This window comes from Cnephaeus nilssonii, assembly GCF_951640355.1.
Source record: "Cnephaeus nilssonii genome assembly, chromosome: 12".
NCBI classification, from domain to species: Eukaryota; Metazoa; Chordata; class Mammalia; order Chiroptera; family Vespertilionidae; genus Cnephaeus; species Cnephaeus nilssonii.
In genome coordinates this window covers 8,692,290-8,718,968 of record NC_137083.1, presented here as the reverse complement: position 1 = coordinate 8,718,968, position 26,679 = coordinate 8,692,290, and the positions used below count along the sequence as shown (strand labels likewise).

General features: G+C 43.4%; 1 protein-coding gene across 1 annotated transcript in view; it reads left to right on the top strand.

Annotated features, from left to right (window-relative positions):
- Positions 1-26,679, top strand: part of PLEKHA8 (pleckstrin homology domain containing A8) — a 50,464-nt gene that overhangs the window by 15,403 nt on the left and 8,382 nt on the right. The window contains exons 2-13 of the mRNA XM_079785883.1: positions 371-487; positions 1,469-1,624; positions 3,658-3,782; positions 4,920-5,078; positions 6,079-6,119; positions 7,521-7,678; positions 9,543-9,699; positions 10,081-10,166; positions 14,500-14,558; positions 15,183-15,313; positions 16,021-16,091; positions 24,588-24,649. Coding sequence (XP_079642009.1) covers positions 371-487; positions 1,469-1,624; positions 3,658-3,782; positions 4,920-5,078; positions 6,079-6,119; positions 7,521-7,678; positions 9,543-9,699; positions 10,081-10,166; positions 14,500-14,558; positions 15,183-15,313; positions 16,021-16,091; positions 24,588-24,649 — 1,322 coding nt within the window. The remainder of the gene's footprint in view (positions 1-370; positions 488-1,468; positions 1,625-3,657; positions 3,783-4,919; positions 5,079-6,078; positions 6,120-7,520; positions 7,679-9,542; positions 9,700-10,080; positions 10,167-14,499; positions 14,559-15,182; positions 15,314-16,020; positions 16,092-24,587; positions 24,650-26,679) is intronic.

Sequence of the window (26,679 nt, the reverse complement as noted above, 5' to 3'; positions counted from 1 at the left end):
AGTGTGTGGTCATAATAATGTACAGGAAACAATTGAAAATCACAGATTATTAGTACTATATTGGGGGGAGGAGGGGAATAAAAAACCATCACTAATCCTGTTACCTGGAGAATCATCACAATATTTGTTGCTGATCCTTCCAGACTTTTTCTGTATGTTATGTGACTAAAAACATATGCCTCTGTGGGTTAATTTAATTTAATTTAATGTGATCAAACATACAGGTCTCTCCTAACCAACGTCTTCCCTTAGTTTCCCCTGGAATGTCAATTCCTTGGCGCGGGGACCACATCCTTTGTCGGGTCCTATTCCTGTGCCCTGGGCACCTCACACCCAGGTCGTCACTGAGACCACGCTCTTCTGCCTCCAGGTTGGCAGCCTCGGTGGTTCCTTCTCTGCGGGGGGATATTATCCTATTACGATTCTCCTGAAGATGCCTGGAAAGGCTGCAAAGGGAGCATCCAGATGGCGGTCTGTGAGATTCAAGGTGAGAAGGCAAGGGCGTTGCAGGTTTATTTTTCCTCCTGTCCCCCCACCCCCCAAAATAAAGCGCTGGTCTCTCCATGCTTTTCTCTGCTTCTCTTATTACAGACAAAAATACATAGTGTTATGTCCCAAAAGAAATCTCTGCGGTAAGACCTAAAACCAGCCAGTTTTTACCAGGCGGTTAGTTAAGAGGTCGTCAGAATAAATGAGAGCAGTGGGCCTGACCACACATCTAGTGCTCCTTCCTTAGTCACCTGCCCACCTGGGGCCAGTGGCTGTTTGCAGAGCTTATTTATTTAAATCTGTTTACGGCAGCATCTAACACTTCAAGTCACACGCACTTCTCACCACCACCACATACTCAAAACAAGCAAATGCCGAACAGACCTGCAAACAGCCTTCACTTCTTGGTTTTGGGAACCGTGAGATGTGGCTCAGAGCAGATTAGAAGAGAAAGAGATGAGAAGGGAATTTTTGGTTTGGGAGCGGTGCATGGTGGGTAAAGGAGAGTGCAGTTTGCTTGTTTCTCCTTCTGAGGGCTCTGAGGGAATTCTCATACTTTTGATCTGACTTGGGAAGGAAAGAGGCAAAGGAAAACATTGTGTTCTTGATCACTTTCCAGTAAACCCAAGGAGATAGAGTGCCCTCTTACTTGTTGGCATGCAAGCAGCATATTTCACACACGCCAGCCAAAAGAGAGATGCCCTCTCTATTCTGATAAAAGATCCTAAGGAGAATTGAATGATTGCTTTTAGACCGGAATCTCGGTGTGATACCTTGGAGCCAGATGCAGGGTTTTCCCTCCTCATCAGCGGAGGCATCGGAAGAGATGAACGAGCTAGGCGAGGTGGTGGGGGCTGGCATCCTCTCTTAGAAGCAGACTCCAGTGACCGGCACCAGTTGAGCTCAGGAAGGTGGGTGGGTGGAAGCTACCCAGGTAGGGTTCTTCTGGGTTTCTGACCTCCCTCTGCTTTGCTCCAAGTTCATTCCGTAGATAACACACGCATGGACCTGATCATCCCTGGGGAACAGTATTTCTACCTGAAAGCCAGAAGTGTGGCTGAGAGACAGCGGTGGCTGGTGGCCCTGGGCTCAGCCAAGGCTTGCCTGACCGACAGTAGGACCCAGAAGGAGAAAGGCAAGTACTGATTGTCCTCTGGTCTGAGAACCGTGGGAATCGCCCACTGTCATCTCTGGGTCCCATATTTGTTATCTTGCTTCTGACCACCTAGCCAGCTTTTTGTGTCACGCAAATGGTGCACAATGCAGTGGTATTTAAACCGTGGTCTCTGTGAGCCAGGAGGTCACAGTTCCATTCCCGGCCAGGGCACATGCCTGGGGTGCAGGCCCAATTCCCAGTGGCAGGTGTGTAGGAGGCAGCCCATCAGTGATTCTCTCTCATCATTGATGTTTCTATCTCTCCTTCTCCCTTCCTCTCTGAAATCAATAAAAATATATATTTTTTAAAAAAACATTAGTTAAGTGCAACCTCACAGAAGCCATGGATGCCATGACCTTCAAAACTGGGGACGCTGTCAACATTTCAAATGCTGCCACTTCCCCAAAAAAGTCAGAGACTCTTGGGCTTGGTAACTGGGAAAATACAGTATCCGGACACCTGAAAGCACAGTCTCCATGGCACGAAACACAAGACCCCGCTTGTTCCAGGGCTGCATGTCTGTCAGGTGTGAACTGGCTTAGCCTTCATGCAATCACAGAACTCTTCTACATTTATTGGTACAACACCTAGGGGATCCCAATTCAAACGTCAATATGCTTTAAAGAAACAGGTTTTAAAGGACAACTGAAAACTAAAGGAATGAACCATATATTTCTCTGTATGAAAAATATAAAAGAGGCTTTTCTGTATAATAAATCAGCTCTAAATGCACAAATAAACAAACCCTGGTCTCTATCCAGTGCTCAGCATGTCAGAGCAGAAAGCGTGCAGGCTTTGGAGCCAGATACAACTGGATGCAAATCATGGCTTTGCAGGTAGGTTCCTGGCTTTGTGACCTTGGCCCAGGTCACTCAATCCTCGGAGCCTCAGTTTCCTAATATTTTACAAAGAGGAAATGACCTACATTAGGATTACCACAAGGATTAGTGAGACTGAAGCCCCGTGGTGCCCCGTCTGGCAGAGCTCACCTTTGGTAAAGAGTAGCTGAGCCAGAGAAGCCTGGGACCAGGGTGCTTCCTGCAGTGGCACCCGCTTCCCCTCCCTGTCCCTGGAGGGGGATGGATGCTTAATTGTCAGGTTGCTGCTGCTCAGTGCTCATTAACTCGCCATCATTAGGTCTGAGAAGCAGGGCACAACTTTCTTTCTGGACTGGGTCACGTGTATGCCAGGGCTTACTGCCTGAGCCCTCACGCCCCCTGACCCCACACCTGAAGAGATTGTGGGGAGAGGAGGGCCTCTGGGGAAAGTGTTTCAGGAAACCTTTCTCATGACCAATGTGGCAGATGTGCTTAACTCTTCCAGTAGACGCAGAAAAGTGGCCGCTTTGTTGGTGCCTTTGCATGCTAAATCGGGAATAAATTCTAGACACTGTCAGCTTTGACTCAGATCCGGTGGGAACGTGCAGCATTTTTATGGAGGAGGAAACAGGCGGTAATGATTGTTGCTGAGCCCTCAGCACCAGGGTGGCTGGAGTGCTGAGCTAATAAGGGAGCAGCAGGTGCACAGAGGGTGCTATTAGCCGCGATGGGCAGCGTGCTGGACCAGTCCTCGGAATTAATGAGCCGCCTCATCAGTGGTAATTGCACGTTACAGAACACCGTTTCCCAGTTCTGGGCACTGTGGTAGCAGGCAGAGGGCTGTGGCCCCATTTTACACACAGGAAAACTGGTAGAACTGAGACTGGAACTCAGCCTGGACCCTGCTCCCAGGTCTGACACACGTGGGTCAGGAGTAGGCTGTCTCCTTCTCCCTGTACCGCTGACCAGCAATATGCTGGCTCAAAAAATAATGTGGATTATTTCCCAAGACTGGCCATCTCCTCTGCTGTTTTCTTTGCTCCCATGTCTTCACCTGTCTGTAAGCCATACTATAAACCCCTGACTTCAGGCGTAGGTTATATATTCCATGATCTGTATACTAGTAGTATCCTAACTAGTACATTGTGTATTCATTCTGATAATGACATACATTGTCATCATTTTGTCACGTAGAGTTTGCTGAAAACACTGAAAACTTGAAAACCAAAATGTCAGAACTAAGACTCTACTGTGACCTCCTTGTTCAGCAAGTGGGAAAAACGAAAGAAGCCACCACAGCTGGTGCGTCCAGTTCTGAGGTAAAACATGATTGCTCCGAGCCGCATGCGAAGTCGCACCAGGCGTTGTTTTTAGGTGATGCTTACTCTCACTCCATCCCTGAATCTTAGATTTTACTGTTTTTCAGAGAAAATAAAATAAAATTTAACAGAGAGAGCAGATATGTGCATTTCAGCCTATGGACGCATATAGCTTTCCTTCTTAGGATGAATTCAGGATTAATTAAGTAATTGCTAACATTTGGAACTGCCTGTTTTGTACATGACATTGTGCTGGATAAGGGAAGGAGAGAGGCACCAAAAAAAAAAACACAAAAAAAACCATTTCAGCCCTGTTCTTGGGATGTTTATGGTCTAGAACAGTGATTCTCAACCCAGAGCAGGGTGCTCCTCAGGAGACATCTGGCAAAGTCTGCGATGTTTTTCTGGGAGAGCCCAGCAGAGAGACTTGGTTACGTTTTTGGTTTTCTGACATGAGGTGTAACATGAGGGACTCCATCTTGGGCCCAGTCTGGTTGCTTTAACCCTACTAGGATGTGGTCATGCACTCTCTAATCAGGATGTGACCTCAATTTCTGAACAACACATTGATGCCAATGTCCAGAGGAAAAACACACTGAACAAGCAAAATAACTTGGAGGGAAAAAATGATTAGATATTCAAAAGAATTCCAGTTGCTGAAACCTTAGACTCATCTGAATGGAAAGCCAGAAAACAATATTTGTGGTTTCTAATGCTTCTGTTTTAGAGCCTCATTTTCACTCAGGCCATGGGAGACATTTTTCCAATGACCCCACCGGTCTACAATCTCTGCGACTCCCCGTGTCACATCTGCCACCCCGTGGACTGGAAGCAGGGCTCTGTGCCCAGCACCTGGCACGGTGCTGGCATAGCGTGTTGTTGAGTTGAATGAAGTAGTTGCTCTCAGCTGGAGCAGTGGGTGACTGTGAAGGGTCAGATTGAGGGTACGGCTCGTGTATGGTCCATAGATAAACTGGACTCAGTCCTTTTATTTTATAACTGATGTACGTGTTCGTCCTGCAGAATAGACGGGAATGGTATTATTGTGGTTGTGGATAAAACCTCTAAGGACATTCCGCAATTGGGCTGCTGCTGTTGTGCAAGGTAAAGGAGTCTTCCACTCTGGTTGTTTGGTAGGAGGGAATCGATGTGGGCACTCTGCTGAAATCAACGTGCAATACTTTCCTGAAGACTTTGGAAGAATGCATGCAGATTGCAAACGCAGCCTTCACCTCGGAGCTGCTCTGCCACACTCCCCCAGGGTCGCCGCAGCTGGCCACGCTCAAGTCCAGCAAGGTGAGAGCCCGCTCCGCTCGGCGGCGGCAGGATTAATGAAAAGTTGAAACGTTAAGAAAGTGATGTACTGGGCTATGGCCTCCATTACTCTTCGGTGGCGGATAAAGACTTTCTTAGCGGACTTTCCTTTATGTCCATTTTTGCGTCTGCCCTCAGTTCCCCATGTCCAGTCAGCTATTTTTGGCAGTTTCGCCACCTAAACTTGTCTCTGTAGCCAGCCTCTCTCACCAGCCTCCTTGTCCAGTGAGCCTCCCTGAGATCTGTGGTAGCCTTCTAACAGTCGCCTTCAGCCTGACGCTTCCAGGCAGCTGGCCAGTAGTTCTTTTCACGCCGTATAAGTTGGACCACCCTACCAAACCTTGCAGGGGCTCCCTCACTGCCTACAGGGTAAAGTCAGAACTGCTCAGCCCCTCCCCCATCCCAGCCTCTTTGGCTGTCATTACCTGGCTCAACCCTGTTAACTGCTTTAGCTGCCCCCATCTCGGAGCCACTCCCCAGTGCCAAGAATGCCTCTCCCCTGTCTTTCCTGGTTAGCTCCGATCCATACCTCAAGATTTAATCTCTTCTTCCCTGAATCCCTCAGTTGGGCTGAGAACTCCTCTGCACACCTGTATTTTAACCTTACTCTACAGTGCAGTTACCTGAAGGGCAGGAACCCCATACTGTTTCATACAGTACCGCATCTGAGCTTGGCATTTATTAATGTTTAATGAGAGTAACTAAAAGTATAAGGAAGTCAACCAGCAAGGGTTTGGCTCTGATAACTAGGTCCTTCAAAAGGCCACCTTCCTTTTCCTTAGAAATTTGGGTACCTTATTTGAATAAATATGAAGGGCTGGTTGGGAAGAATGACTCCCTTCTTTTAGGAGGATCTAAAATTGTTCTAAAACCGGGGCACTGCATGTGAAGGTCATATTTATCACTTTCATATGTGACAAAACTAAAAATGCTCTGTTGGAAGTTTAACATGTAAACGTTCATCTCTTTGCTTCTTTTAAAGATGAAACATCCTATTGTACCGATTCATAATTCCTTGGAAAGGTACAGTAACTTCTTTGTTTTTTTCTTCTTTCTAAAAGTAAAAAAAAATAAAAATATTTTGATCATATGGTGGTTTTCCTCATGATTTGAGATGATACCGGAAGGAACAGTATCTGACTGCCCTCGTTTGGGTGAGCCTGAAGCAGTTGCAGACCTTGCATTCCGCAGGGACTCCCCTGGGCTGCCCACCTGCTCGTAACCATCACCGCTGGAAACTAGCCATCTCTCCGGTGCACTGAGGGTGGGCACCGCCTCTCTTGTGGAGGAGCTGGGCTTGGACTTAAGTGCGCTTTAAACTGGGAAGGACAGTGCTATTGTTTTTAACATAAAAATAAAAATCTTGGGTGACTTTACAGGTTGAAAAAGGAACATAACATCAAAAGCTAAACTATTTCTTCCTCCAAAGGCTGCTTTGGTTTAAAAAAAGGACACATTTACATAGTTATGTTCCTACTACTTGGGATCTTTACTCCGTTATTATTTGATATAAGCATTCCCAAATTTTTACTTAGTGTATTTGTCCTTTAAAATTATTATTTAATATTTTACCTCTTTATATATATTGTTTGCTTCTTTAATACTGGATTGTTCCCAATTTGATTGTTAAAAATTTTCTCCTGTCCTAAATATTTCTACTAAGAACATCTTTATCATTTTTTTCTCTTGAGGTATTTCCTTAGTATACTATATTGTTCATTACTAAGTTGAAATATGGTATTTCTTTAGAAAATAAAAATTTCTTGGAGTCATCATGTAGCTTGGATCCTTTCCCTTTATTTTTATTAGAAGAAAATTTTTTCTTCTAATTTGGCTCATCCTAATCGCTTATAATAAGATGTTATGATTGTCCCTTTAACAGAGTCAGGTGTTCCATTTGTATGTTAAATTGCCTTCTCTGTTTCCTCGAAGAGCAGCAGAACCTCAGGATGTTGCCTGTCCTCCGAAGTTTCATCTGTCACACATACTTGGCAGGGATGTTTGTTCTGCCCTGATCACAGCTTGTGGCTTCTAGACAGTTACCTGCTAGGCAAACACAGGGAAATGGCCAATGATTTTGAGAACTGAGAGAAAAAAAGCATTAAGTGTGGTCCCTGCAGAAAGCTGATTGGAAACCAGAGCCCTGTCAATGACTATTTCCTGTTGCTGGTAGGGAGCAGGGAGTTTGAGTCCCTGGAGGTGCAAGAAGAGCCATGGCTGGCTGTGATTTCTCAACTTCAGCCTGGAGACTGGCCTGCTCCTCTCACAGGGATGGGGGTGAGAGATTTGGCTGATTTAACAATTCTGTTTTTCAATCGATGTAAACACTACCCCCATCCCTCAGAATCAGATATACCTGGACAATCTATTTCTGACCAAATAATTGGACCTTCTGCTCTTTTTCTTTTTTAAAAAAATTCCCAGGCAAATGGAGTTAAACAATTGTGAAAATGGATCTTTAAATAAGGAAATCAATGACGATGAAGAAATCCCAATGAAAAACAAGAGTTCCTTGTATCTGAAATCTGCAGAGATCAATTGCAGCATGTCAAGGGAAGAAAATATAGTTGATAATATAACAGGTAAAGACAAACTTAAAGTCTGAAGTGAACCCTTGAACATTAGGATGTTGGCGGTTTGATCCATTACCCCTGATGGGACACTTGGTGGGAATTGAGCTCAAGACAGTGTCCTAGGTAGCTCCTGAGGCAGGTGAGTTAGCATTAGCGGGACAACAGGCCCTTGTCAGCCAACATTCTGCCGTCCATCTGAGCAGTGCAGAATGACAGAAAGAAGAGGGATTGTCCCACTCACTGGTCTTGGCCGTGACGTTCATGGGCTGCAGTGAGCACAGCTGCCTGCACTTACCTTTTAGAGAGCGCAAGTATTTCGTGGGCCTTCTACTCTGAATCTCGAAGTCCTTTGAACTTAGACCGTGATGTCAGACTTAGGAGTGTGAGAAGTTATGGCAGTTCAGGTTTCCATCTTCCTGGATTCTGGTGAGGCCTGAGTATGTCAGAATTCACCAACCACATCAGGTTTTCCCGGCCTTCTCTGTGTTCAAGCCAAAGTCCCACATTTCAGGTCATAGCCTGCAGTTCAAATGCTGCCCTTTCAAATTTGCTAATTCCATTGGCTCTACCCTAAACCAACTTCAGATCAGTCCGAGACAACGGTAGTAAAGCTTTTAATTGTGTTATAAGTTTTAATACATATTTTAAAAATAATTTTTTAAAAAAACTGTCCTCCTCCTTTCTCTTGAAATCAAAGACTCCATTTTTCCAGATGAGCCGGGTTTAGAAAAGAACACATATTTTCATAACTGTTAATATAAGGCAGGTGATCCACATATCATTGAAGTCTTGTCCCTTAAGTAAATAATAAAGACGGGAGAATTTCTATCGAAATAGTACTGTTGTTTGCCCCAGTAATTTTACTTCTAGGAATTTGTCTATAGGGAATAGTCAGATTTAAGGACAAATTTCTGTGCACAAGGATGTTGTTTATGACATTACAGTTGATTCTCATTATTCATGGTAGTTACGTTCTGTAAAATCATTGCAGACACTGAATTAGCAAATACTGAACCATTGCTCCAAGGGGAGATTCAGAGTTAGGGTCCTGCAAGCCTCAGTTGACAACATTTTTGTCCACTGATCAACATATAACCTTGTTTTATGTGTTTCTGTTTCAAGACACCTTGTTTACTATATATAATGTTACTGGATTCAGTAACATTGAACCCATGGCCAATAGCTCTACAGCACATGCCTGAGTCAAGCTTATCTAACATAGGCATTTTCTCCATAAGGCGCATCACAGACAGCACTATACTGGGGGGCCCTTTTAAACAGTGAAATCAGCAGCAAAGTACACAAAAATGCACAAAATGTGGCACCAAAGAAACACTTGCATACAGTATGGGAGCTGAAATGAGAAGGCAGAGTGTCACTTGTTTAACCTTAGCTGGGAACATATATGTCAGGTGACTCAATTTTTCACCACTCGGCACATGTCCACAAATGACTGCAAAAGTGCTGTAAGCATTGATTTTAGGGTTACAAATAAAATTCAGCAAGTAGGCAAACTTATAAATCCAGAATACATGAATAATGAGGAGTGACTATTTCTAATACTAAAATTTTAGAAACTACCTAAATGCCCCCCCACATGATGCAATTTTACATGGTCAAATTAGAATTATGTTTTGAAGAGTATTCAATGATAATGAAAGTATTTTTGATACATTGATGAAAACAAGCAAGATACAAATCTACATATATTTAAACCTAATTTTTGTGTGTATATATATGTGTGTGTCTGGGTATAGAATTTCACTGATTTTCATTTCTGTGTGCTTTTGTGTTTTAGAAATGTTCTGCAATGAGTATATATAAGTTTTTATAATAAATAATGGATTAATAATAAGTATCTTCTGCTCTGCAGTCCAAGGTGAAATAATGAAGGAAGATGGAGAGGAAAACTTGGAAAATCATGACAACTTGACCCAGACCGTATCCAACTCCTCAAGTAGCTCTCCGGAATCCCCCTGGGAAGAAGGCCAAGAAGTTATCCCGACTTTCTTCAGTACCATGAACACCAGGTATCTATGCTCTCTAACATCACTGAAGGCGGATGCCTTCTGGGAGGTCAATGCTGGGGTTCCTTTCAGGTGATGGTGTGTTCTAGCAGAATAGAGAACTGGTCTGATTTACTGTTTACTGTGTCTGATGCAGTGGACGAGAAGGAGCTGGATTATGAGAGCATACTCTGGACAAATTGTAGTTTGCTTTGATGGTTAGCTTTGGAAAATGATGTTGTATTTAGACTGTGTTGTAATAGAAAAACAAACACCTGGCATATGTGTAAAATCCGGCCAAATGACTTCCCTGTAGAGGGCAGCTGTTTTCATGACTGCCTCCAAACTGCAGAGGGTGCTAACTTTTTTGCATTCTTTCCTCCTCCTTATCACCAAATGGCTTAGCTTTAGTGACATTGAACTTCTGGAAGACAGTGGCATTCCCACAGAAGCATTCCTGGAGTCATGTTATGCTGTGGTTCCAGTGTTGGGTAAGTCTAGTCTCTAGACTGTCTCACAGCTGTTACATTGCATCGAGATCTGAACTGAGTGGACAGTGAGATGACCCTTCTTACTGGTAGCTACCCCTTCATGGCACCTGCCACATAGTTAAAACTGCATGACCTGCAGCATTATTGCATATTCCCATTTCTTTTCTAATTGTGACTAAATAGTGACCTCCAAATAGAGTCATGAAAAAGGGGAATTCTGTTTTCTAGAAATCATAATTTAAAATGAAAGTGAAAGTCATTGAGAAATAGACCTTCAAATCCATTGGTATTATGAAAAAAATGCTTACCAGTTAAAACGTTTTTTCAAAGATAACGGAATTATAGCTATAATTTTTGTTAAGTTCAAATTTTATTTACTTTATTTTTATAGAGTCAATTGTACCAGAAATCGATAATGTGTTGAAATTGGTTATATGACCCAATTAACTATGCATCTTTTTTTAAATTGGGGTATAGCTTGCATAGAACTTAAGTGTTATGATCCCAGTGAGTTTTGACAAATGCACCTACTTATGTAATCCACATCCCTGTCAAGACAAAAATGTTTTCATCACCCAGAATATTCTCTCTGCCAGTCAGTCCCCAGCCTGTCACCCAGCCCGCACCCAGCCCGGGGCAACCATTTTACTGCTTCCTGTCGCCATAGATTAGTTTCACCTGGTCTAAAATCCCATGTCTATAAAGTCATGTTATAAACCCTTTTGCATCTGGCTTTTTCTCTCAATATTATGTTTTCACCCTTGTTGTTACATGTGTCAACAGTTCATTTCTTTTTATTGCTGAATAATATTTTATTAAGTGAATTAACCATTTATTTATTCATTTTCCTGTTGATGGACATTTGGGTAGTTTCTTATTTGAGGCTATTGTAAGTGAAATTGCCCTGAACATTTTTGTGTCAGTGGGCATATGTTTTCCTTTCTCTTGAGCCAGTGCCGAGGAGTGGACTTGCTGATTCATAGGGTTCGCATGTTTAGCTTTATAAAGGCTGGCTGCTCAATTGTACACTTCCAGCAGCAGCGTGAGTATTCTGGTTGTGTCACATCTTCACAGACACTTGGTGTGTCAGCAGTTTGGGTTTTGGCCGTTCCTGTGTTTAGTGGTATCGTGTTGTGGCTTTAATTTGCATTTCTCTGATGACTAATGATGTTAAGCACTTTTTCACGTAATTATTGGTCTTTGCTATTTCTTACATTATGATATCTATTTAAATCTTTAATCCATTTTTATTTTTTACTAGAGGCCCAGTGCATGATTAAATCATGCACGTGTAGAGTCCCCTAGGCCTAACCTGCCATCCAGGCCATATCCACTGCCCCGCAAAGCCTAGCACGCTCCGCGGACACTGCTAGCAGCCTGCTCCCCGCTTTTGATGGCAGGGGGTCCGCTGGTGCTGGAGCGGACACACAGCTCCCCGCTTTCAATCGCCGGGGAGCTGGCTGTCTGTCCGCTGGTCGGGACCCGGTGTGGCTGGTGGCTCCAAAGTCCCTGGGCCCCTAGGGCACAGCGGGGCAGGGGTGTGGTCCTCCGGCGGCCGGAGCCCAGGCCGGGGTCTTGCCTTCACCTCCCGCCCAGGAAGGCTGGGGCCGCTGCCGCCTCCTCTGCCTTCCGGCTCCCTCATGAGCCCTCCCTCAGCCGGCCCGGGCTGCGCGGAAACCCGCGTCCTCTGCAGACGCCGCTGTGCGCTCCTGTGGCCCGACCACCACCAGACTCCTCCCCCGGGAGCCGTGCCGCCCACCCGCCCGCACCGCCTCATCAGCCGGGCCCACCAGTCACCCGGCTCGCTGCCCCAGAGGCCCCTTCTGTGCCGCAGCGCAGCCATGGCGCAGACTCTGAGCTCGCGCCGCCGCTGGCGACGTAAGCTCAGCGTCCTGCCGGCCCAATCGGCCACCCCGGCCACCCCGAGTCCCGCCCCCTGTGCCTCCCACTGGCCCAATCGTGGGCGTAGCGGAGTGATGGTAATTTACATATTACCCTTTTATTATGTAGGATTTTTAAGTATATTTTTTATTGATTTCAGAGAGAAAGGAAGAGGGCAAGAGAGAGAGAAACATTAATGATGAGAGAGAATCATTGATCGGCTGGCTACTGCACACCCCCTACTGGGGAGCGAACCTTCAACCCAGGAATGTGCCCTTAACCGCAGGCCGGCACTCCATCCACTAAGCCAAACTGGCTAGGGCTTTATTCCTTTTTTAAAAGGTTAATTTTCTTTTTATTACTGACTCATAAGAGTTCTTTATATATTGTGAGTAACATTCCGGTGTAAACATACACATTATGAGTATTTTCCCCCCAGACTATGGCTGCCCGATTCTTACTGATGTCTTTTGAAGAGCAGAGTTTTTAATTTTCATGAAATCCAATTTATCTGTTTTCTTTCTTTTATAGTTAGTGCTTTCAGTGTCCTAGAAATCTTTGCTCACCCCCAAGGTTATGAAGATATTCTCCTTGTCATCTTCTATAGTCTTTACTTTTGATTTTGATTTTGTTTCCATCTGTAAGTCATCTTGGAATTAGTTTCTGTGTATAGTGTGAAGTAAGTGTTGAGATTCTTTTTATTATTATATCTGGTTGTTCAAGAACCATTTGTTGAACAGCCAGTTTTCCCCTTTTACATTACTTTGGCAGCTTTGTAGAAAACCAATTGACCTAGTAAGCGTGGGTCTATTTCTGGACTCTCTTCTGTGTCAGTGGTCTGTTTGGTTTTTCTTACGCCAATACCTCCGAGTCCTAATTGCTGTGCATTTACAGTAAGGCTTGAAATTCGATAATGTAACTCTTCCCATTTTGTTCTTATTTTCACGATTGTTTTGGCAATTTTAGGTCTTTTGCATGTCTACATAAGTTTTAGCTTTCCAGTTCTATGAAAAAGCCTGTTGATATTTTTATTAAGATTACATTGAATCTAAGCCAATTAGGAGGGAACTGACATGTATCTTAAACATTGAGTCTTCTAATGCTTGATCATCCTGTATCTCTCCATTTACTCAGGTATTTGTTATTTTCACAACAATGTTTGTATCACTTTTTTAGTATAGATGTCTTATACATCTTTTGTTAGGAATAAATTTTAGAATTTTAATAGTTTTCATGCTATTGTAAAAACAATTCCATTTTCCTGTTGTTCATTGATAGCACATAGATACCATTGACTTTTGTACATTAAATTTTTATAATCATGAATGAGTTAATTTTATTTATTTATTTTTTTGCTTTCTTTTTTTTAAATTACTTTATTGATTAAGGTATCACATATTTGTCATCAACCCCCCCCATTCCCATCCCAACCCCCCACACACACATGCCCCCATCCCCCTGTTGAATGAGTTCATTTTAAAACATATTTTCTGTATTTATTGAAATTATCAAGTGTTTTTTTCCCCCTGTACTTTGTTAATGTAGTGAATTACATTGTTTGGATGAATATAAGTTTACTATCGTGTTATTTGTTTCTATCATCTTGCTATTTATTTTCTATTTGTCCTATCTGTTCTTTGTTCCTTTTTTACTCCTGTCTTGACTTCTAGCCAATTAATGTTATTTTTTAGTATTCAATTTTATTTCCTCTTTGGCTTTTTAACTACCTATCTTTGTTCCTGCCTTTCTTTTGGATTTATCAAGTATTTTTTTTTTTTGAATTTTATTATCTTTTCTCTTTTGGCTTTTTAGCTCTACCCAATTGTGTTATTTTTTTAGTTGTTCTTGTCCAACAGAAATATTCAAACCACATATGTAATTTTAAATTTTCTAGCAGGTACATTAACATAGTAAAATAAAACAGATAAAATTAATTTTTATAATTTATTTTGTCTAGCCTCATATATTCAAAATATCATCTCAACATGTAATCAATATAAAAGAATCATTAATAAGAAATTTTGCATTCCTTTTTGGCACTAAATCTTTGAAGTCTGGTATATATTTTACACTGACAATACATTTTAGTTTGGACTAGCTAATTGCAAGCACTAAGTGACCACAAATCTAATGGCCACCACATTGGGTGGTATAGTCCTAAGGATTACAATATGTATTTGGAGTTTATAGGATTATCCTCCCCTGCCACTTAGGACCTTATTATAGTTACTCACCTCAGGGTAGCACAATAGAAAAAGGTGATGATAGTATCCCAAGTGCCTTTGAAGTTTATGTTTAGAAAAGGATTTAAAAGCAAAAACTATAAGGTGTTTTTTTTTTTTTGGGGGGGGGGTGAGGAGGGAGAAAGCCTGCTAAATTGATTGTTACTATAAAAATAGTTTCCACTTGAAAATATTGCTTTTTCAAAGATGTTTTTAATTTTTCCTTTTAGACAAACTTGGCCCTACAGTGTTTGCTCCTGTTAAAATGGATCTTGTTGGAAATATTAAGGTGAATATACCAGCTTGTCTCTGGGGAGACTCTATACTTGGAGGAAATAGTTGCGTGAAATTCCATTCAGAAATAGATGATTGTTGTATTTGATCTCAGAATAGAAAGTATAGGACAGCTGTGAGAAAGGTTCTGGAGCAGGAAAAAAAAAATAGTACTTTAAAACGCTGAGACTAACTATGTAATTCTAGCTTAAGCCTCATAAGAATTCTCAAAATAATAATAATAAGCAAATCCTGAAAACATAAGGAAGAAAGTAATAGAGAGGTTGCATTTATTTTTATTTCTTAAGAGGCCTGCTTGACAAACTCAAAAGTCTCAGTACTGCCCTGACTGGTTTGACTCGGTGGATAGAGCGTCAGCCTGCAGACTGAAGGGTCCCAGGTTTGATTCCAGTCAAGGGCATGTACCTTGTTGCAGGCACATCCCCAGTGGGGGGTGTGCGGGAGGCAGCTGATTGATGTTTCTCTCTCATCAGTGTTTCTAACTCTGTAGCCCTCTCCCTTCCTCTCTGTAAAAAATCAGTAAATTATATTAAAAAATAAAAAAAGTCTCAGTACTATACTGATTCTCTTGGTGGCTCTAGCATTTTGAACTTAGATTGCTTCCCTGCTTTTCCTGCAGAAAGTGAATCAGAAGTATATAACCAACAAGGAAGAGTTTACCACCCTCCAGAAGATAGTGCTGCATGAAGTGGAGGCTGATGTAGCCCGCATTAGGAACTCGGCTACAGAAGCCCTCTTGTGGCTGAAGAGGTGAGGCTGCTGGGGTGGGGCCGCACTTAAAACTCAGCAAAGCAGTTGTAATGGAAAGGAGGCTACTGAGTGGAGGGTCTGGCCTACTTGCATAGACTTTCCCGGAAGCTCTAATGAATAAAACACCATATTTGTTTTGTTGTTTTGTTTTGTTTTGCCTTCCTCTTGATGTTGATAAACATGGTTAATATTAACAGTATACACAAGATTAAAGCATGATAAAGTTGACTGGTTTTGCTTTAGTCAGTAGATCACAAACTCTAGGGACATCAGAGCCACCTGGAGGGCTTGTTAAAAACATAGTTGCTCCACCCCAATCCCAGTTTCTGGCTCAGTAAGTGTGGAGTGGGCCTCAGAATTTTCCTTTTTGGCAAGTGCCCAAGGGTTGCTGAAGCTGCTGGCCCTGAGACCACATTTTGAAAACCCCTGTGTAGCCATACAGCTGAGAAGAGCCAGAGCAAGCTGGAGGGAACAGGCAGGGAGACACCGGAAAGGACTGCCATGACTCAGTCTGCTGGCTGTCGAGCCCAAGATATTACTGGAAACTGATTTAGAAGACGGTACTGCATTTGTGCAAGCTGTGCTCTCCGATGTGGTAGCCATTAGGTTTGTGGCCACGTAGTGTAAGCCGAGCTCTGCCGTTGCTTTCTACCCATTTAACAGGAGTGAATTTTGAAACTAATATTTCTTCCTCCTTTTTGTTTTAGAGGTCTCAAATTCTTGAAAGGATTTTTAACAGAAGTGAAAAATGGAGAAAAGGATATCCAGACAGCCCTGAGTAAGTGTTCTTTCCATTTCGATGGATCGATTGAACAGGGTGTGGGATGGAGGCCCCGGAGGAAGACACAGGATGGAGGGGAATTCTGCTCTTCAGCTTATGATTTTGTTTCTTTTTGTTCGTCATGATTAATTGTTTGTTTCTTACATGCTTGGTTTAAAAAGAACCCATGAGATAGTGGCCTGATCATCTAGATCTAAATTATTAAAATCAGTGTATCTTAAGGAAGAGTTAAGTTAATGGAGCGCCATTTCTTAATCTTAATAGGAAAACCTAACATTTCCAAGAAGTCCATTCTTCCTAAGTTAATCTTCAAATGCAGTACAGTCTTCTAAAATCAGTATCCAAAGAGAAGCTTATTTTGGATTCCCATGAAAGGAAGGGGTTGGGGAACGCTGGGAATTTGCTCTGGTGTGAGATGAAGGATTGGCCATTATCTTGTAGTCCTCGCATGCCCCACATGCTCTATTGTTGGAGTGGCAGAGTCGAGACTGAAGTCAAGGCCGAGGTCAAAAGACGAGAACATGGTGGGTGTTTAGTAAACACTGATGGGGGGTGGGTGGATAGATGGATGGATCCATGTATCTATCAGACCAGTTTTGAAAAACATTAAAAGACTTGGAAGCATCCTCTTAGTGCTCCTAACAGTGGCTGAATTCCCACTCTTGTCCTATAGGACATTCTTCCAGCAGGGGCCCCGAGGCCTGGGGTGTGGGGGTGAAATTCCCTATGACTTTGAAGCCCTGTGTTGTTAGGATGTGGAGAAGCACATGGTCAGGCTCTAAGTAGCCATGGTTATAAGCAGTAAAATGAATGAGTTTGATGCTTCTGTTGGGCAGGGGAGCCAGTGATCATTGCAGCATTTTGTCAGTCTCCAGGTGAGTTTGTCTCTTAGTCCTTCCTCTGGGCCATAAGGCCTTAGGGATTCTACTCCTACATGGTTTTCCCAGACCTTTCTGTCTAGAAACTTGCTGATGTGCCATGAAACAGTAAAAGCTGGTATTTGTGTAACTTTATGAAGAATTTAGACAACTTAATCCTCAAATCAGTCTATTTTTATAGGTTAGGTAACCACGATTGTGAAGGATTAACATACATGCTATCTCCCATGCGTGTGTCCTTGGAATGCTTTCCTCTTGATCCCAAGGAAGAGCCTGATACCCACCGACAACAAACTGACCAGGGCACAATGCTCTAACGTGGTGGAATGCAGAGAGCCCATGATCTTTACCACGCCACAGGTCAACAAGTTCCCCAGATACTGGTTAAGGGCATGACCCGATATGATGAATATACTTGAATCAGGCCCCACTCGACACCTGCTGACTCAGAAGTCTAGCAGAGCCCAGCAGTCTGAGCATTAGCAAACTCACCACGAAGAGTTTGAATCAGGGCCACTTTAGGACCTCTGCCTCCAAGGTCCTCATTTCCCTGACAAAATGTCTCCACCATCCTGGGCTACCTGCATTTTTTGGTTTCTCATACATCCCTGAATTTCCAGGACAGTCTCAGTTATGTTCTCCCCTATGTGTCCTGATTTCAGTACTAAAAGTATATTCATCATATCGGGTCACGCCCCTAACCAGTACCTGGGGAACTTGTTGACCTGTGGCGTGGTAAAGATCATGGGCTCTCTGCATTCCACCACGTTAGAGCATTGTGCCCTGGTCAGTTTGTTGTCGGTGGGTATCAGGCTCTTCCTTGGGATCAAGAGGAAAGCATTCCAAGGACACACGCATGAGAGATTGTGGCGTGGTGGCATGGTTTACTTGTGATGTAATATCGCAAGAGTTATCCTTCTGGCTTCCCAATGTCCCATCTCCGTCGGTCCTGCCATGGAAAAAGTACAGCTGTGTCTTCAGCAGGGCAAAGGCCAGTGCCCAGGGTTTCTGCTTCATAGTCCTCAGAGCCTGTGCAGTTTTCACAGCCCCAGGCGGCCACTGGACCCACATGGTCAGGTGCTCCCCAATCAGCTTCCCAAACTTTCCCGGGCTTGCATTGGCTCCACCCCTAGCCAATGATCTTTTCCCAGGTTAGACTAGACTGCCTCTATGGTCCAGCACCTCCCCCTGCACCATTTTGACTTCATTGCTATCTGTGCTTGGCTCCCAGTGACCTGTGGGGGAATGGACGGTGGTTTCCTGTGGGGAGTGTGAAGCTGTAGCTTCCTGGGGGAGCAGATAGGCCTCGGCTTCCCAGGTGACCGTGCTCAACAATGTCTGACTTCCTTTGCTCTTTTCTTTATTAATAACTAGCTAACTACGGTGATGTATACTTAACTTTCTGCTTCATAGACATATACTAACCATGGTGATGTATACTTAACTTTCTGCTTCACACCAGCAAGTGAGAGGAAAAGCTTTTCCTCATCCATAAAATGGCAGTAATGATCCAGTTTTTCTAACAAAGCTGTTGTAAAGATGAAATCTTTTCATGCATGTAAAAAGATCAGAAAAGTGGCACATGATAAGCACTTAATAGAGATTAGCTTCTATCATTATTTATATTCTTATCATCATGATATATAACGTTGATATATGGGGTTTATTTGTCCCAAATCAGAAATGGAAAGTTTGCAAAGCTTGGGTGCCAAGCCAGACATTTCTCTTCACAGAGTAACTTCTTAGCAGGGAGATTTCACACTAGGACCGTGGTTCCCAACCTGTTTTTGGCCATGCCCCACCTAAGCATCTAAAACGCCCCATGACATATAATTCTTATTATTCAAAAAGTGAACGTGGAGGAACCCTAAAAGGCCATGAACTTCGTCTAAACAAGCTTCCAAAGAACATGACATCCATGAAAGAGAAAAATACAAGAACAAAAGGACAGTTGAAGTACTGAGGAGGAAATCACTAAGAAATTGTTTTAAAAATAATAATATGAAGTGATATGAAAAAATAGTAAAGTTTCAAAACATAATAGAGAACTGAAATGTATAAATATGTCACAGTATATGTTTATATACTGTATATGAGGCCCTAGGACCATAAGAAATCTCTAATTGCCCCCCCCTTAAAAATCAAATTGCCCCCCTGTGGGGCATGTGCCCCGGTTGGGAACCACTGCTCCACCTGCAGGAAATGCAGCAGGGGGTCTGTCAGGTGATGCCATTGCTTTGTAGGGCTGTGTGTAGGGGGCAGAGAGGAATGCTAATCTCACTCGCCCCCTGCTGGACTGGGGTGGAATAGCACCCAGCTGCTTTCACACCAGCACGTGAAAGGAAAAGCTTTGCCCCTGGAGGCGAAAAGGAAATGGAGGATATACCCTTCCAGTCCTGTCCCCACCCCTCGCCCCTAACTCTGCCCCTTTTTCTCCCCTACCTGTTAGGAGAGTGGACCAGGAAATGTTGACCCTGAAGAGAGAGGAGGCCTGAAGGGCAGTGCTGCTTCAAAACGGAAATAATCACAGCCAGTCTCAGCCTTTGCTTCCCCTCTCCCCCCTCAGCACTGTTTTCAGTGGAAAGGAAGAGGGGCTGTGAATGTGAGACTGCATCCAGTGTTCAGGATTATTTCAGAGGTTTTCATGATTTACCGTAAATCATATCCTCCTTGTAGGGATCACTAGTTTCCCGCTGCTGTGTTCAGTGTGGAGAAAGGTTTCCCTAACCGCCCCCACACACACAGAAACTTAGTAGAAATGCAGACTACCAGGCCCTACTCGACACCTGCTGACTCAGAAGTCTAGCAGAGCCCAGCAGTCTGAGCATTAACAAGCCATTGAGGTGATTCTAATCCCTGCTGAAGTGTGAGACCCAGTCATCTAGGGCTAGGACATGAAAGCGCACCTGGTTATCCTCAGCATCAGATGATTTTGCCTTCCTTCCATGGGAATTAGTAGTTTTCTGATGACAGAATTTTTCCAACCTAAGAACAGCAAGACAGTGTTAGGGATAAACTAAAGATAAACCTTGGATGCCACTCCCAAATTTGAAAATACGGCTTAAGAAAGGGTTTGAGGTAAATGTTCACAGAACTTGTGTAATCTTAGTGGCCTTGGAAATGGGAGAAGACATGTAAAAGGCTTAAATGCCATGATGGAAACCTTGTCATCTATTAACTCCCTAGAAAGTACATGGATAGTCACTGTATTGCTGCAGTCCTGTGGCCTCGAATGAGTGCCCTGCACCTGCAAGGGAGCCTCGGGCTTTACGCTGCCGCCCTTGCATTTGAGCCATCACTTGGGTTCCCCATAATGATGATAATATTCTGGGTGGTGCTATGCCAAGAAGCTTTGAACCCCTAATGTCCTATGACATTCTCTAGAAGTCATTCTAAGGAAAGATTTGGGTCACAAAGCAGGTATGTTTAATGGCCCAGCCTATAGCTAAGCCCCTCTATGGCAGGCGCCATATCACAGAGCTTTTGGAGACCAGCCCTGTAAGTGGCGGGAAGAAAAGCTGTTCTGGCATCTCACGCCCCATTGTACTAAATGCCACGTGCTCTGTGTCAGCATGTTCCCTCTGGGGGGATAGCACGCAGCACATCCCTCAACTCGGAATGACTCCATAAATGTCAGATAAATATGAACCCCCTGTCGCGCCCCGCCCCCCCCCCCCCCCCCCAGGATCTCCAGGATGCTCGGTCACATATTTAATACAGACAGGGAGAGCTCTGTGAGAAAGCCCGCACTCGTAATCACATACTCAGTGTCAAATTATAACTTGACTAATCGTTCTGACAATACCATGGAATGTTCATCAAGTCGTGCTCGCTCCGAAACGCCACACAGCATGTGGCTCTGCTGGCAGAATGGGCTCACGTCCAAGTTCCGTCTAGACGGCGCCTGGAGTGAACAAAGGACGTCTCTGGGCACCCCTTTCACCTGTCTGCTGCTTACAGTCGGCTTTTCTCTAGACAGTCCGTTCTGCCTGAAGCTTAGTCACTATAAAGAATTCAGAGGGAATTTTCCTAATAGCTCAGTCTTTTTATTTTAAGTATTTCAGACATTTGACAAATACCGGTCACTTGGCCAAATATATAGAACAGTTCAGTACAGAACCCATGTGCCACCCCTTGACCCATGACTATCTCCTTTTCCAGAATGTGCGGTTTGTCATTCCACAGTGCATGTTTTTATACTTCTATGTGTTTATGTGTCTGTGTGTTACAGTATCTAGTACTGCATTGCATGTTTTAAGCATGTATACATGGTGTCACGCTATGCACATTCTTCCTTTCTCACTCGGTATTGCTCTTCATGTTTGTCCACTGCACCTCTTCCTGCGAGCCACTCCGGCAGGGCTGCCACATTAGCTCGTTTGCAGGGCGGCGATCGGTGTTACTTCCTGGGCTCAGCAAAGGATGGATTCCACCTTTCCTGGCCTTGCTTATCTACTTCCTAAGCTCTCGCTCAAAACGTAGATTTTCGTTTCTTCTTTGTCTTCAAAGGGACTTTACACATTCTTACCGATGATAGGTCTGTGCTAGAGACTCCCATAGATCCCATTTCTGGCCCGAGTGGTTGTCCACCAGCTGTGGTGGGAGGGTTCGTGCTCAGATACTAAGGTAGGTCTAGCCATGGTCTCTGAGTACCTCACAGCGAGTTTCTGAGTTACCAGGAAAGAAATCACAGTTGTTTGGTTTCCACAAACAGACTAAGGTCCAAATTCTTTCAGGAAATGGGTGGGAAAGGCACATTTTTCATTCTCATCATTTTGTTTCACGAAGGATAAACGTTAGTTTTTGGCAGAATGGCTTAATGCGACAGAATGCCCCAGGTTCTCATTGCTTTGAGCTTTGTGACCTTGGGGAAGTCACAGTCTCTCTGGGTTTTCTGTTCCTTCACTTGTAAAGGAGAGAATTGGGCAAGGTGATTTATTGGCACGGCTTCCTGCTCAGAAGTCTTGACGCGGGCTCAAAGGAAGTGACCCGTCTCAGAGAACTGGGAGAAGGGCATCATTTATGTCTTTGGAAGCCAAAAATACCTCCTGATTGTAGAGCACGCATGAGGATGACGAATGAGTATTACAGTGAAGATTAATGTATTTCATTATCTAATCTCTGGGTAACCAAAATAGGTCAGGCTTAGACTTCGTGCTGTAATGCAGCCCTAGAAGTCAGCTAAGGACTTTGGGCAAACCGTGGTTTTTTTTTTAATGAGTTTAATTGTACTTGTTGATTTTAAATTATAGCAGTGGTCTTGCTGGGCCTGAGTCAGGATCCAGCCCAATTCTCTAACATCGTTTTCTTCCGTTAGACCCCCCGGCCCACATTCTGCCGGTGGGACTCCTCTCTGGCAAGGTGCAGACACAGTAAGGAAGAGCTGCCTCCTGGAAGGCCAGGAGGGGACACAGGTCGTGCTGCTCCACAAACACTCCCTCTTCCTCAGCCAGGCTGCCTGCCCACGCTGCGCAGACCCCCAGCACCTTTGTTTTCTGGTTGCCCTAGAGAAGGGGGCATGGAGGAAGGCTTCGGGCTTTTTTGAATGGTTGACTTAAAGGGCAAAGTGTGTCCTGGCTGCTGTGGCTCAGGTGGTTTAGTGTCGTCCCATGAACCGAGGGTCACTGGTTGGATTCCCGGTGAGGGCACATGCCTAGGTTTCAGGCTCGATCCCCAGTAGGGGGCATGTAGAAGGCAGCCAATCAATGTATCCCTCTCCCTCTCCCTTTCTCTCTCTCTCTCTCAAATCAATAAAAACATATTTAAATAAATAAGTAAATGGTAAAGTGTAGAAAGAGTATAATGTCTCTGAGGTTGGCATAACACTGGACCCAGAGCCCTTGCAAATAGGCAGTTTGTCCAGCCAAGGGGGCTCTGGCTGGAGGCTCGGGGACCCAGGCAGCGACATTTGCTAAGTCTCACCATGTTGCTCCCCTACCACAATTCCAAGCCTGATTGGTCGTGACCGTTAGTCGAAGAAAATACACTATCTTATAGGAAGAAGGACGGAGAGAGTACACCCCGATGCCACGGTGCTTCTCTGAGAGCCACAGTTATTCAGGTTTCCTAGTTCCCTCCTTTTTTGTGTTTCCCATATTTTTAACAACGAGCATGTGTTACTTGTGAGATCAGAAAAAAGCAGTAAGCTAGTATATTTTTATAAACTGCCCCTGTGCCTCAGGGGGGAAGCTCAGAATCCTCTCATGGCATGTAAAGGTCCCCAACCCCAGGGATCTTGAGCCCCCTGAGTCATTCCCTACCCTCGTTATAACTTAAAATATTTTATATCCTATGCTAAACCTAAGCATTCATTAAATGGTGGTGGTACTTGTACTAGTGCTGAAACTAGCACATGAAAATACATAAGTTTAGAATAGAATTTAGATGAGCTAAACATGCTGAAGAAGGTCAAACAACTCCCCTGATACTCTGTATTAATTTAGGAATAAGCGCTTTGTAAACTACGGGAGATGGTGCCTAGAAAATAAAATGGAGCGTTGAAGTAAAAATGCATTACGATGATAAAGCTCTGTGCCTCCTGGGGCTGAACTTATTCCTGTGGAAAAATCAGTTTTGAATTTTGCACATATTGAATTATTTAAAGCATTTAAGAATGCATCCCTGGCAAAAAATGCAGTCACCTTGTTCTTGAGATTATTTTTTTTGTAATAAAATTTATTATATACTTGTTTTTAAGTCATATTTTAAAGCACAATGGCACAAAAGGAATAGGTTTTTATCTTTAAAGTCTAGAATCTGAATGATTTTTATTAATGGGCCTCACCATTTACTTCATAACTAGATCATTAACTTTAAGCCCTTCTTTCCAAAATAGTTCTAAGGTTTCTGGGTCTAATGCTGTGTATCCAGGGTCCTAGGACATCTAGGATAAACATTTGACATCCCAGAATGAATGTTACAATTGAAAAGAACCCTAGCCTGGCTGGTGTGGCTAACCCAGAATGAATGTTACAATTGAAAAGAACCCTAGCCTGGCTGGTGAGCATCAACCCATGAACCAGGAGGTCACGGTTAAATTCCTGGGCCCATGCCTGGAATATGGGCTGGATCCCCAGTAGGAGGCATGCAGGAGACAGCCGATCAATGATTCTCTCATCATCAGTGTTTCCCTCTCTCTCTCCCTCTCCCTTCCTCTCTCTGCAAGTAATAAAAACATATTTGAAAAAAAGAAAAGAACCTTAGGATCATCTTACAAAAGGGGAGACAGCTGAGGGCCTGGCTCAGGGTCACACAACCTTTCAAATAGCTGCATTTTAATATTTTATAGTGTGTATCTAGATGTAGGTCATCTCGATTTTTCCAGTATCCTTTCCTCCCTCTTTATTTCCTTATACATATTGAACTTCCTCCCCCCGCCCCCTGATGATAAGCTGGAGTTCAGATATATTGACACAGGGTAAGAGTGGGAATATATATTTTTCTTTAAAACAAAAATCTGTGTAGGCTTTTTTCCTACCCAAAACATTGGGCTATATAATCTTACAATGAGGCTTTTCATCAGTTCCTAAGACCATACATGAGAAAGGACACGATACTAAAAGCACATCAAATTCTGGTGAGACCCAGTGCTCATGGAGCTTTTCTTCTTTTCAAGACAACGCGTACGGTAAGACGTTACGGCAGCACCACGGCTGGGTTGTTCGCGGGGTTTTCGCGGTAAGTAATCCTCCTGCCTCCTAACGCTCTGGGGGTCCCAGAGGTGGTTTGGTTTGGTTTTGGGTGCATGTGTTCCTGTTTGCTTTGTCTTCCAGAATAAGAACAAAGTGTTGCTCATTTAATTAAAGGCTGTAGGTCTTAGTTGTGTGGGAATGTTGGTGACAAAGAACAGACTGTTAGAGTGCTTTGCCCCACCCATCCCAGTGCTCCAGTGGAATCTCCTTGGCTGTTCGCTGGATCGGGTGCTCGGACAGCGCGGACCAGGAGTCTCTTCTTCCCCAGTTAGTTTCGTGGTGGAGGTGTTTGTATGCACAGGTTTGGGCTCCTATTACGCCCCATTCCTTCCTTCCCAGCATGTTGCCGGAGGAAGAACACACACCTGGGACTCAGTCCCCGGGACAAATCGCCGAGCCCGGGGGTGTGGGAAATAGCGGGAGTAGCGGCCCCTGCGGGTCAGCAGTAATGTGTTCCTAAGACCACCGTCTCAGGCAGATGCAGCCGTGAAAAGGCTGTCACACGTAGGGGACACGGGGAACCGTGGCAGAATGTGATTAAAAACAGCCTCGCAGGTGATGTTTTGCTCATTGAAAGGATAGGAGACATCATTCGCCTAAGGTAAGAACTGTTTTAGGTCATGATTTATTTGGAGGCAGGTAAAGAAAGTGGGAAGAATTTAAGTGGAAGGAATCAAATTTTAGTGAAAATGAAATCATTTTTGAAAGCGTGGAGATAACAGGAGCCAGACTAGTTGCAGCTACAAACTGCCTGTTAGAATAATAGCTGCCGTGCAGCTGCTGGACACCTATTGTGTGCTGGGCATTGTGCCAGGCACGTCCGTTTCTTACCTTTGGTAATCCTCAGCATTGGCTCCCCCTATTTTATAAATTCAGAGCTATTCATTCCAGTCCCAAAGTGCGGCTACCTGCTGTCTCCAAAGGTTGTGCTCACTCCCCACACAGTCTCTGCAGTGAGCACAGAAGAGTCGAGAAGCTGCTGGTGAATAATTAGGCAGCAGATGCTGCTACATTCCTCAGTCTCCCTGAGTGAATACTGTCAGATGACAAAGCATTAAAGCATTGAGTTGCCCTGTGTACAAGAAGCGTAAATGTGGGGGAGGGGAGGGTTCAGTGTAGAGGTAAAGTTAAATCCTGAAATATTAATGATCGAAGGGTTACTGTCGACAAGAATGCAGCTATAGCAGAAAATTTATCATAAGCATGAGTCTTTAAAAGGACTTTTTAATTTATGGCATTTCCCTAATATGTAGTAATTTAGATGCATCACAATGCATTGTAGAAGTTATGGAAGAATAGGAAGGGGAAAAATTAAACTTGTCCATATTCTTATCACTCCATAATAACCATTTTTAATATTTTTGTGATTTACCTTTCTCACTTTCATTTTTGTATATTTTATATATTCTTTAAAATATTATTCTATTTAGTTTTATATATTTCTAAATATGTATCTACTTACAAGTGTTTATATTTTATATTGACATGTTTATATTATATGTTTATAATTATCTTTATTTTGTACTTTGTACATGCATGTAAATTTTTTTACTTTAGCTTGTAGTATAATTTTGTATTCTTTCTCCCCACATAATAGATTCTATCATGATCATTTTTTAATGCCATAAGTTTTTGAAAACCATTATTTTTAGTGATTGTACAATATTCCCTACTATGGAGGTTCCATCCAATCCTCTGTGTTGGAAATTTAAGCTGCTTCTAAATTTCTTAATACAGATAAAACAGTGTCTGTTCATATGCATTTTTTCCTTTAAAAAAAATTTCTTATTTTCTCAAATAGGTTCCTAGAATTAAAATTGTTCTGTCTACTGCCAATAGCTACAACCACAACTTGGAATTTTGAGCATTGACCGTGCACTAGGCATTGTTTTAAGTGCTCTCTGTCTGTGAAGTTATTAATTTCATAACTCAGCAGGTTCTCTTATTTTCCTTACTTGTAGACAAAGAAACCTGAGACACAAAGAGGAAGATAATATACCCAAAGTTATAGAACAA